Genomic DNA, 11,822 nt, shown 5'->3' with positions numbered 1-11,822 from the left:
ACATTAATACACAAAAGAACTTATCAAGTTCAAACATTGACTTCCTGCACTCTGGTAAATATGCTATGTAGAGCTGCCTCAGTTCTAAATACACAGGCAAAAGTTAAAAATAATATAAAATAAATAATAAATAAATAATAAATAAATAATAACAATAATAATAATAATTATAATAATAATAATAATTAATTAATTAATTAATGTTGATAAGAAATCAATACATTCTCATACCACCATATTATTCACAATGATAACATAACTAACCCTCAACAGAAGCTGGAATGGTTAAAAAACCTAAATAATATTACAAAACCATTCTCGCATGCAAGTCTTTGCAGATTACATATCAATGACGCTAAGGCTTATTTTCATCCGGAGACAAGATCCTGATGAAAGAGCATTGCATCTGCCTTTGGTCAACAGGGTATATCACACAGTGCTAATGTCTACTTTGCTCTTATGAATCTGAAAGGCAGGAGTGATCCAGCTACCACAGCTGCATTGAATGCCTGACCAGTTGAAGTATCCCAAGCGTGCTTCGCAATGGATGCACGAGAGCTTTCCTTCCAATGCACCTTCTTCAACTGTGGAATCGGAACATGTTTTTGCTTGCAAATGAGCATAAGGTCAATATAAAAAAATAAAATAAAGACTTCTAAGTCACTATTGTCAATTGTTTGTTTTGGTTCACTAGTGTCAATTGTCTGTTTTAGCTCCTAAAATTAAATGCGTATATATAAATATATATTTGTTTTGGTCCCTAAACTAGACAAATTTTTATAACTATAACTACAAGGACCAAAATTGGTTATTGCCACAGGCAGATTTAATCATAAAAAAAGAAATAAGGTGTAGGATGCATTTTCTTGGGAAGAGATCGTAAGCGGCAGCTTCAATTGAAGTTCTAGTATACATGCAAGGTATTGGAAAGTACTAAAAAGTAAAAACTATTAAGCACTGAAAACAAGAATCAGATTTGAGAAGAGTAGTGCAGCAGGTTTACGTATTTCTCACCTGTAGTCATCCATTTCAAGGGTTCGACAAAAATAGAAGAACACTCTGTCTCATCTGACCTATCATAGAGTGTGGCTACTTTTCCGCTTATGCCAGTTAAAACATGTTTCACCCTCTCCAGGTTCATGATTGATAACATTTTCTTCCAACGCAATGATTCTCCGGCATTTCCTGCAGCGGAAAGCCTTTGTTGGCTGAACTGCCTCAGAGACCTCCCCATCAGGAATGCTGGATTCTAGAGGTAAACCAGGATCTGCACCAAATACAAAACTGTCTATCTTTTCCCCTTGTTTGTAAAATTGACCTGATACATGAAAAACAAGTTCAGGGACAAAAGAAATTCACATAATTGAACATTAAATCACATATTCATCATATATAACATCCAATTACAAAGAATCACTTAAATATCGTCATATAACAAGCAAATACAACTGTGGACATACTTAACAAATAACAAGCAGAAGCAAGGAGCCAATGACAGAAATGTTAAGATTATAAAATTTAAAAAATAAAATAAAATAAAAACAAAACAAAATAAAAATACAAAAATTAAAGAAAATGTGCTTTAAAAAGAACAAAAACATCTTCTTCTGATGATTGGAATCAGAACATATATTACAAATACAACTAGGACTTGGTCTGTCTAATGCTTACAATGACAATACCGACACTAAGTATATAAGAAAATGAGAATTAAAAATGTGTCACACCCCCCCATATGTTTTCTTCAAGTTGATTCGATAAGTAATATATTAAGTTAATTCACATTACTTGGCTAACTATCTCATTTGAAATGTCAAGCGCCCCAACTATCCCTCCATCTTGAAAAATGAGACACCTGGTTGATGAGATGAAAAATAATCAGGTATGGGACTTCTAACTCAAACCTCTAATAGAACTCAATCATTTAAGAACATTGTTCTCTCATCCATGTGATTTGGGCATCCCCCTCAAAATACTTGGGATCATGGATAATTGTACTCTTTTACATGAACTTCTGATGGCAAAGGCAATTGCCATTCTAAAAGGTAACAACGATTACCTGGATAAATGGTTCTGGAACCTAAGTGTCATGGACTAAATTATAGGTTTCAAAATTTAAGAGAGGTGCACTGACCATTAAACTTTAGGGTGATTTAGCAATTTATGCAATGTTTTAATTTAAACTTCAGAATGGAAATGCCACAATCATGTGGCTTTGGCCCTATATATTCTTTACTAAAGATCCATTTTTGACGTCCCTAGATTTTCAAAACTATGACTCATACATGTAGACGGAATATAATAGGCTTAAAAATCAAATTACCTAGAGGCCATTAAGAATTACAATGTACCCTCCAAAACCAAAGAGCTACAGGATAATGTTTCATTAGTTTTAACCTTTTGATGTTACAAACTGTAAACTTCACATTACTGCAGTAGATAATGCAAAGCACACAATTTCAACTATCTAAAAATGGAAATAATTTATTGGTTCACATTTATTTGAATGATATAGTTAACTGTTATTCTTACTGAGAAAGTCACCACCAACTAGCTATACATGACATCTTTAGGTTTTTAAAAGGGCATGCACTATGCAGTCTTCTGAAAGGAGCACCCATCCACTTGATATAAAATATGTTTAATTAATTTAGATGTTTTCTAATTATCAATTTGAATATATACTAAAATACAGATTTGCTCCATAAATGTTTATCAAATATGTATTAGTATTTCAAGCAACTAATGATTCTCAGTGTCATGAAAATTCAATGGGGATAAAGAAAGAACATTATCGAACTAAGCAACATAACTAAAGGAAGTCATACCATGACGTGTTCATGGCCAAAGGGGAGCTCAGGGTATGGAAAGCATGACCTTATGCTAAAAACTTAGCTTCCTGCATATTTTTGAAGAAGGTGCTTTTAGTACATCTTACAAATCTCAGGAATTGATGCAATCAACCAATATGGATTATTATTGGTTCACAGCTATCTAGACACATGTATCATCTGTGGATAGCTAGACTTATGGAAGTCCAGTTGAATGATTGGTATAAACAAGCCTGAACCATTAGTTCGTTTCATGTTAATCTTAGTGGTTCAAGTGGGGTATGGTATACATCTGTAAAATGGTGTTAAATAAACAGTTAAGTTGATGATTAGCTACATTCTGATCATTCAATGTTGTGGCTGATCCAAATAACTCAACTAAAGTGAAGACAACATTAAAAACCAGTTGGGAAACGATTTCAGCAAAAGTGCAACATTATAGTGAAGAAATACATATGCTGTGACCAGCACAAAGTTAAGCCATCAAAAATAAATTTTCGGTTAAAGCCACTAGTGGTAGCTAAATTTTGGGTTGCTGCCCATTTCTGGCCCTTGAACTATTTTTGCCTGTCTGTATGTGGACTTGTGAATGACCCAAATATTAGGGGCCCTTGTCACCTTCACTCGAAAATTTTCTATAATAATTTGCACCAGCTCTTTAGACAGGACTGGATACTTTTCGTGACATTTTTCCAAATAAGTTATATATTAGAGTTAAAACATAAATCAAAGCCTCATTATGTCTGTAAACATAGTAAATATGGTCCACACAAGTCTAAAAATACCCTATTTGAGGTGTCTAGGGTAAAACATCCCCATTTTTATGATCTAACCAGAACGGGCAACTGTGGGCAGCCTAGCTGGCATAGTATCAGAGGACACATAAAAGTTGATGCATACACTATGTTAGGAGATAGATCTTAAGTTTAGGGGCCGTTTGGTTCCCGGATTGGGAATGGAAAGGAGTGAAGGAGTAATGAAAATGAGGAGGAGTGGAGAGGGATTGGGAATGAAGGATGTGTTTGGTTGGTAAGGTATAAGAGGGTAGTTCATTGGGAATGGGAAAAGTAAAAGAAGAAAATATGGTAAAAATGGCTTTATAACCTTGATAGAAATAAATAACAATATATATAACATATTAAAGTAAAAAATATTTGAATCAATTGTTATTTATAATTAAATTTATTTATTTATTTTTTTATTATTTGAAACAATTGTTATTTTAAATATTTGTTAGTATTATGATTAAATTTTTATTAATTATTATTTAATTATGATTTGTATGTGATAACTATTTTTTAAAATATTAAATTTACTTTATTATTACAAATGGATATTTAATTTTAATAACTCATTAGATAAAATAAATATTATAAAATGATAAAATAACTTTTAACTTTTATACGCTTATGTAAATAAATATAATTATATATATAATAATTAATTTTTTAAGTGACAACTATTTTAAAAAATATTAAAATATTAAAATGATTTCAATATTATAAATAAATATTTAATTTTAATAGCTCATTGGGATCATTAATTATTTATTAATTATCGTGTTAATCATATATCAAAATTAAGGAGCTTTTTATAAAACTTAAATTGCTAATTATAAACTTTCATTTTTTTTTAAAAAAAAATTTTATACTTTGACGTTAATAATTGAATGTTAAAAAATGAATGTAAAAAAAATTAAATTAAAAAAATGGTAAAATAGGATACATGGTTTCAATGCAAGGGCAAAAGTGTCATTTTATCTCCAAGGCATCATAAAGGAATGAAGAATCCTCTCAAATTTGAGGGGATTGTGATTACCAATGACACATGATTTTACTCCTTCCCCATGCCTCTCTCACTCCCATGCATGTACAACCAAACAAAGGGTTGGACTCATTGATGGCTCATTCCCATTCCAAGCATGCCAACCAAACACCCCCTTAGTCTGCCTTTGTAAGCGATTAGTATCCATCCAATTATCACTGTTCAAAATGTGTGCTATTAAAACAATAGACCCTTGTCTCATTAAAGTCTACAAACAAATTATTGAAGATGGGTCTCAAAAATCTAAAAATGCCTATTTGTTAGTTGAAGGGTAAAAGTCTCACAATTTGTCGCCCTAATAAGAGGGATCAAGTGTGCAGTGAGTGTAGGTGGCATAATATGAGCATGTGTGGTGGTTGATGCAAATACAATGTAAGGAAACAAATCATAGGTTTAGGTTTTGCTGCTTCAGAATGAAAGTAACCTTCTCATGCATGTGTGGCGCATACTTTTAAAATACAAATTCAGTTTCAGTTAAGATCAAATTCAAATTTCTTTGGCATGCATTGGATAACACTATAATTTCAGTTCATATTTACATGTTTTTAAAATATTTATCAAATTATATTGAGAAACCAGAATATTACTGTGGTAAAGTTTTCATAATGAAAATTTTGAATGTGAGTCATGTGACCCACCTACAATAAAAATTAAGTACCAGATGTAGCTCACTCTTTACTACACCCTTAATGCTTTCATTAGACCCTGACCACACAAACAGTTTGGCCAGAATGGTAAGGAAATACTAAGAATGATCATGATATTTATAGTCCAAAAACAGTGGGAAGTGTTCCTAGGATTTGGGGGAGTCGATTATCCAATTATCCAATACATCAACATGCAAATTGAGTAAAAGCCTGAAAATATGCACACTGTAGGTTTGACTAATACAAGCAAATACTACAGATGTTTTAGTTAGTTCAATGCTAAATTAATTCATTAAATCAGATGTATACACAGAAAAGAGCAATTATAAAATTAGGAAAACACATAAGAATTCCAGATATCAAGAAATTATTCACCAAAAAATTAAGAAAGATTTAGAAAGGTTAGGGGAAAAAAGAAGATTGAAAAAGGAGAGTTAGGAAAAAATAGATAGAAACGCATACTACAAAGTGAAGATGATAAAAAGATACACATACAGATACACATATATACTGATATCATTGGATGTGAGAAATTCATGCATGGTTAGTTTGTATATGTTAATCAGACAGAAATACGATTTTATCAGGCATGGAATGGTCAAGATGCATCAAATGTGAAGGTCATTGTCCAAATAATGATGTCTTAAACTATATGCTAATTACTAAGGGAAAATGTTAAGCTTTAGTCTACTAATTTATGGTAAATTTGGCCATGTAACTATAGGAATGCCGCAATTTATAAAGACAGGTTTAGGATCTATCAAACCACATTTTAAAGGTATAAATTGAAACAGGGTTTGACAAAAAAGACTTAAGATTTTTAGTTATAGATATTACATATAGTTTTTCTACTGCTTTAGAATGAATGCTAGCAACTTGTGCCTCTTTGAATGTAATCTTAGATTGAAACTCAGTTTCAGTCAAGATCAAATTTGAACCATCTTTATTGTTTTTGAGGAAAGCTTTGGATTCGATCTATTATTGAATATAAATTTTTCTAAATTATTTATAAAATTTTTGGGAAAACATAATATTGTTATAAACTAATATTTTTAATAATATAATTTTGAATTTACAAAAAAGGGGCATGTCAGCTATGCCAGTAAAGAATGGACGTTACATATAACAAAAGAAATAGTTCCATCCTATCCCATTGTTTGACTAAAATCCAGAAGGTAGGCAGGAATCAATTTGACGCCAGCCAAAAGCAAACAATTTCTAGAGAAACATTGTAAAGATCTTGTTTTATAACTTTGAAGCTCACAGTCTAGCAGAGATGTACAATAAATCATATTTAATATGCACATGTTAACTAGAGCAATATAAGATTTAATTATTAGGACAGAGTGCTCAAGACAGACCAAATTTACATACCAAGATGCAGATAAGCATACCTAAAAATATAGACTTCAGCAGAAACTGACGCACTAATCCACTGATAGAAAGGTGGAAATTGGATATTTGAGAATAGGAATAATTTACTTCTAATAAGAGCCTGCAATAGGATGAGAGCAGTTATTTCCACTACATTAATCCCTAATTAAGGGTATTACCTGGGAAAATTTAGACATCCACATGGGGATCCATTATAATGCTTGGGGACACATTCAAATCTTCTTTTTAATTTTTTGAATCACTGTATTGTTTTATTATCTTTTTATATTTGTTTATCTTTATAAAGTGATACTTATTTTTCGAACCTTTTTAATAGCGATTGTCATGATCTTAAAAATCCTATTTTACTATCATTTTAAAGTTTAATATGATTTAAATCACTTGTCCTAGTTCTATTTTTCTAAAATAAATTCTTTTACTATAATATTCTCAAACCATTCTTAATGTCTACACACACATACCTAAACACAAATAGTTTTACTAAACTGGTCCCCACCAGTCTAAAAGTAATATGTATCACATGTCTACATTCTTTTAGGCACACAAACATGCCTATATAAACATATATGACATATACGACCCTATCCACTTATTTGGTTTTCATTAAAATTCAAGTGTCGGCTACTCCCTAATACTTGGATACTTGACATCCTTATCTGTGTCCTAGAACAATGCTAATTATACATATGACCAAATTTTATTGTAGTGATGTCCTGATATAGCAAACAAAGTAACTTTCCATCACATAAATATAGTTAATTCCATAAACAACCAAAGGAAATACCGATGTTATGCAAAACAAAGGAATGAAACAGATAGGAATTCTAGCAAAATATATATCCATGGCTTGCCACAATTAAATAAAGCATGAGCTACAGAAAGGGTATACCACCTCACATTTACATATACTTACCAAGTATTTTTAAGCGGAAGCGCTTGTATATGGGATTTGTTGTATCTACTTTGAATCCCATGTTCTCAAACATCTTTAACTACAAGCATTAACATAGATTCAATCAAACTTATTTGATAGATAACAATTCAATCTTCCACACTCAGTATAAAACAATCAACAAACCTGCTCTAGAAAACCATCATTTGGGCAAATAAACTCACAGCTCTCCCTTAGGGATTCAAGTGCATCTGCAAGAATAGAAGAGAACATCAATAATAAAAATATCAACATTGTAAGCTTCATATAGGCACCTTAATCAACAATGGGAGCAAGGTGTAATCCAATAAATCCTAAGTGAAAGAAGATAATATCATTGCGCATCTGCAAATTTATTTTCAGTGAATAAAATAGTAAAAATGCTTGTTCAAACCTTCCAGAGATCTTTGTTCTGTTCTCATTAGATATGCAGTAATGACAGCCGCACTGCAATGAAAAAATACATCAAGATGTACATACTTTAAAAAAAAAAGCAAAAAACAAAAGGACCGGACATCATGAAGGTTACTGGAAGTCCCACTTTAACAAGAAGAAGTCTAGGAAGCCAGCAACAAAAGATAGAAAAGTCATAATTATAAACTACAGATCAAATTTATCCAACTGATAATATTGTTCAGTATGTACGAAATTGATAAATGTTAAACTGATTGTATAGGCCAATGAAAACAAATTACAGAAGATTAAATTACAAACAGAATGTAATAAGACACCTACAACTTTGCCATCAATTCCACATCTATATTTGTTAACAAGGACACGTCTGAAAGAAAACGTGCAATGCTTTATAAATATTCACAAGAAAATTAGGCAAAGAACTTCCTAGCTCTACGTTAAGAGGAATTATATCTAGTAGACTCGGTTCCGTAAGTAGTTACCACAGAACCGAGACGTGGCTCAATCTTAGCCATGTGTTTATAAATTTTATTGTTTTTTATTATATAATCTAGGGATATATTGGTAATTATCTTAAAAGATCCATGCCCTTTACTTTAGAAGTTATTAAATTGAGGCAATCCAACGGATGAGGTTGAGCTACATCTGGGTTCTATAGTGACTATCATGGAACTGGTTCCATGGGATCATCTCTCACGTTAAGAAAGGTCTCATGTACCAACTTCTAAGCAGTCATAGGAGCCACCTCTTCAGTTCTAGATAATTTTGACTTGGATGCAAGATTCAATCAAGAAGGTATTATGTGGTATATCACTTCATAAAAAGGCTGGCTAAATGCATAAAGGTCACCATCCCTACAGATTTTATAAGGAACATGAGTCATACAATACAATGCCAAGGAGACCAGATAAACGACAAATATTTCCTTCCTACTTAATATTGACATCTTCAAGCCACCATAATCTCAAACCATCAATTTCAGCCGCAAAACTGGCAGCCAAACTGCAGATTTTAGAATCCGTATATTACAAAGTTTCATATTTTGAAGTATTTCCTAGACCTTAGAAGTGCTTAAGAATTTAGGTCAAAATATATAGTTTAATAAATGTCCACCATCAAGACCCATACTCATATAATACATTGAGTGTTTCTTAATATAAAAGTAAACACACTAATAAGGGTTGATCACCATTAAGTATTAATACCTTTCAGAGTAGACATGCTGTCTCCAACTATCTACTTCCTAAAACTTCATTCTGAACCAGTTTAAACTATGCCAAATAACATTCTAGAAGAGAGGCCCATTTGATGACATCCTAAAAGCTCTAGCATCTTGACAGTCATGCACTAGTCAAATATGGAATATGAGATAGCACACTAGTCAAATATGGCATATGAGATATCACAAAAAAATCCATCTGTGACGCATGAATGAAGAGGGTAAAAGAATGAGCTAGCACATGATAATAAACAGAAAAAGAAAAATTTAATCATGAGATAGATAAAACATTAAAAGCATCATTCAATAGCAGATAAATCACATATTATAAGCACCTAAACATAATTAAAAGAAACAAGACAAGCTCGTGGCCCTCAAATCCAGGATATTACTGGATTAGCACTCAATTAAATTCCAATACCTTCTTGAAACCCCAGCAAAACAATGCACCAACACTGACCCCTTCTCCCTGTTCTCATGAATGAAATCCAAACAGACTTCCAAATAATCCAACAAGTCCGCATCTTCCGTGTCCCGTAATGGCACAGCCATCCTCACCAGCTTCAGCTCCGGGCCGGCATGCTCCAATGAGTACAATAACTTCTCCGGAGACAAAGCCTTACGAGTCAACAGTCCATCTGAATCCCCAAAGAACACCTTCCGGATTTCCTTAGTGGGGATTGAGATCTCCGCCTTCCAATCAGAAAAGAAGGAGATGGAAGCCGAACTGAGGAGTGAAAGCACGTGAGTGATCTCCGAGCTCCCTTTCTGGAGGACCTCCGCCGCATCAGAGATGTTGCCGAAGAAAAGGCGATGTCTGACGAGATGAGGCATGGCAAGTCCCACCAAACCTCAGCTCCTCGGAGAAGATTTGGCCTTCCTCGTCGGAGAATCTCAGTGCCCTAGCGCTGCTGCGATCCAATCAAGAAGAAGGAAGAGCAAGGGTTTGAGAGAAACCGGGGTTGGGTTCCATGATTCCTCAGGATTGGGGATGGAGACGATGTTCCAGCCACTCACGGAGAAACTCAACTTATCTGACTCTCACCCTACTTCAACTCCGACGACGAGTTCCAGCGACTCGCCGAGAAACTCAACTTATCTAACTACAATAATTAAAAAGATAAATAAATAGAAAAACAAATCATTCAACAAGACAATTGAAAAACACGATTAAATAAGCAGAAAAATGAAAAGGGTTAGGGCATTCAAATCATCAATCATTAAACAGATCATGCCGAAGAAGAAGGCGGCATGATCCAGGGGCATACAACACAATCGAAATTAGGGTTAGGGCATCCGGATCGAGACGACAATGAAATCAAAATCGATGAGATAGTAAATTTGAGTTCGGCCAAAGTTAAGGGTTTCATTGGCTTAACGAAAAAAAAAGCGATAGAAAAAGAAATAAAGAGAGAGAGAGAGAGAGAGAAAAAGAGAGCAAGGTGCGAGAGATGATTACCTGAAGAATACGGCTCAATGGCAGGATATGAAGGAGATAACCAAAGAGACGGCGAGGCGGCGGCGGCGGCGGCGGCGGCGGCGGCGAGAAGAAGAGACACGGGAGAGAGAAACAAAAAGAACGTGAGAAGGGGGCGCGGCGCAGGCGTTATCCTCGAGACCACCGCACCTCACCCAACGACTTTTATGCACATTTACCCTTTTAAAATAAAATTTTTTTAAAAATGTATGTTAGACTTAAGATTTATATTATAAAGGGTAAATTATTTATTGGTCCTTGTACTTTTCAAATGGCCGGACAGTCCCTCTGATAGTACTTTTTTTTTCAAAGTATTATCTTATAGTCCCTTCCGTCTCCCTCCAGTTAGTCATGGACGTGAGGATTTTTGAAAAATGCCAAAATTACCCCTTTGCAATCTCAAGACATGGTAGTATTTTCTTTTCAATGTGCGGAGAGGACATTTTTTCACCATTTGTCTTCTTGGAGAAGCCACTGGGCACTAGAGTTTTCTTTTCATCCTTGTTCTTCATATGAGAGGAGTTCTTAATGTGAGTAATTTTCTTGCTTCTCTTATTTTTTTTGTGGAGCTTCTAACGAAGCATAGCTGGTCTTCTCTTCATCACCTTCCCTAATTTCCCTCGTCCGCACAAAGCTTCCAATTTGGTGGAGGTTTTGCCTAGCGGCCACGATAGCATTTGGAAGAAATGCAACACCAAGATGTAGATTACCGTGGTGGAATTTACGTCTGACTTGCATGGGTTCGCAACCTAACCCTTCTATTAATGTTACAACCTCGAAATGGAAATGTTTTACAGTATTGTAAAATACCGCGGGGAGGTCTATATGTTGGACTTTACTGTGTCGGCTCAAAGGCTATTAAAGAACATTTGCACATACTGAGCCCTGGAACCACAGGTAAAGTGCGTCATTCCAGACGAACAAAAGACACTGAGTTCACAACAGAATATGAATTCCAAAAAATGTGCAGTATTCACCAAATATTTAGTAATACTTTTGTTGATAAATGCTTGATGCCCCACAGTTGCATGTTAATGTTTAGTAAATGGTGACCATCACTTTAGTCAATGACCACGTCCTGGCA

At 34.0% G+C, this 11,822-nt stretch overlaps 1 protein-coding gene across 1 annotated transcript; it reads right to left on the bottom strand.

Moving 5' to 3' along the window:
- Positions 1-207: 207 nt before the first annotated feature.
- LOC120268981 (dual specificity protein phosphatase 12) lies at positions 208-10,900 on the bottom strand. The gene is given in 8 exon segments (XM_039276259.1): positions 208-584; positions 1,015-1,081; positions 1,083-1,318; positions 7,611-7,689; positions 7,776-7,840; positions 8,023-8,075; positions 9,683-10,364; positions 10,721-10,900. Coding segments are annotated over 7 exon segments (1,068 nt in total). The 5' UTR covers positions 10,096-10,364; positions 10,721-10,900; the 3' UTR covers positions 208-429.
- Between the last annotated feature and the right edge of the window lie 922 nt (positions 10,901-11,822).

This window comes from Dioscorea cayenensis, chromosome 9, assembly GCF_009730915.1.
Source record: "Dioscorea cayenensis subsp. rotundata cultivar TDr96_F1 chromosome 9, TDr96_F1_v2_PseudoChromosome.rev07_lg8_w22 25.fasta, whole genome shotgun sequence".
Lineage (NCBI taxonomy): Eukaryota > Viridiplantae > Streptophyta > Magnoliopsida > Dioscoreales > Dioscoreaceae > Dioscorea > Dioscorea cayenensis.
Note: the sequence above shows the minus strand (reverse complement) of the source record. Positions and strands in the feature narration are given on the sequence as shown.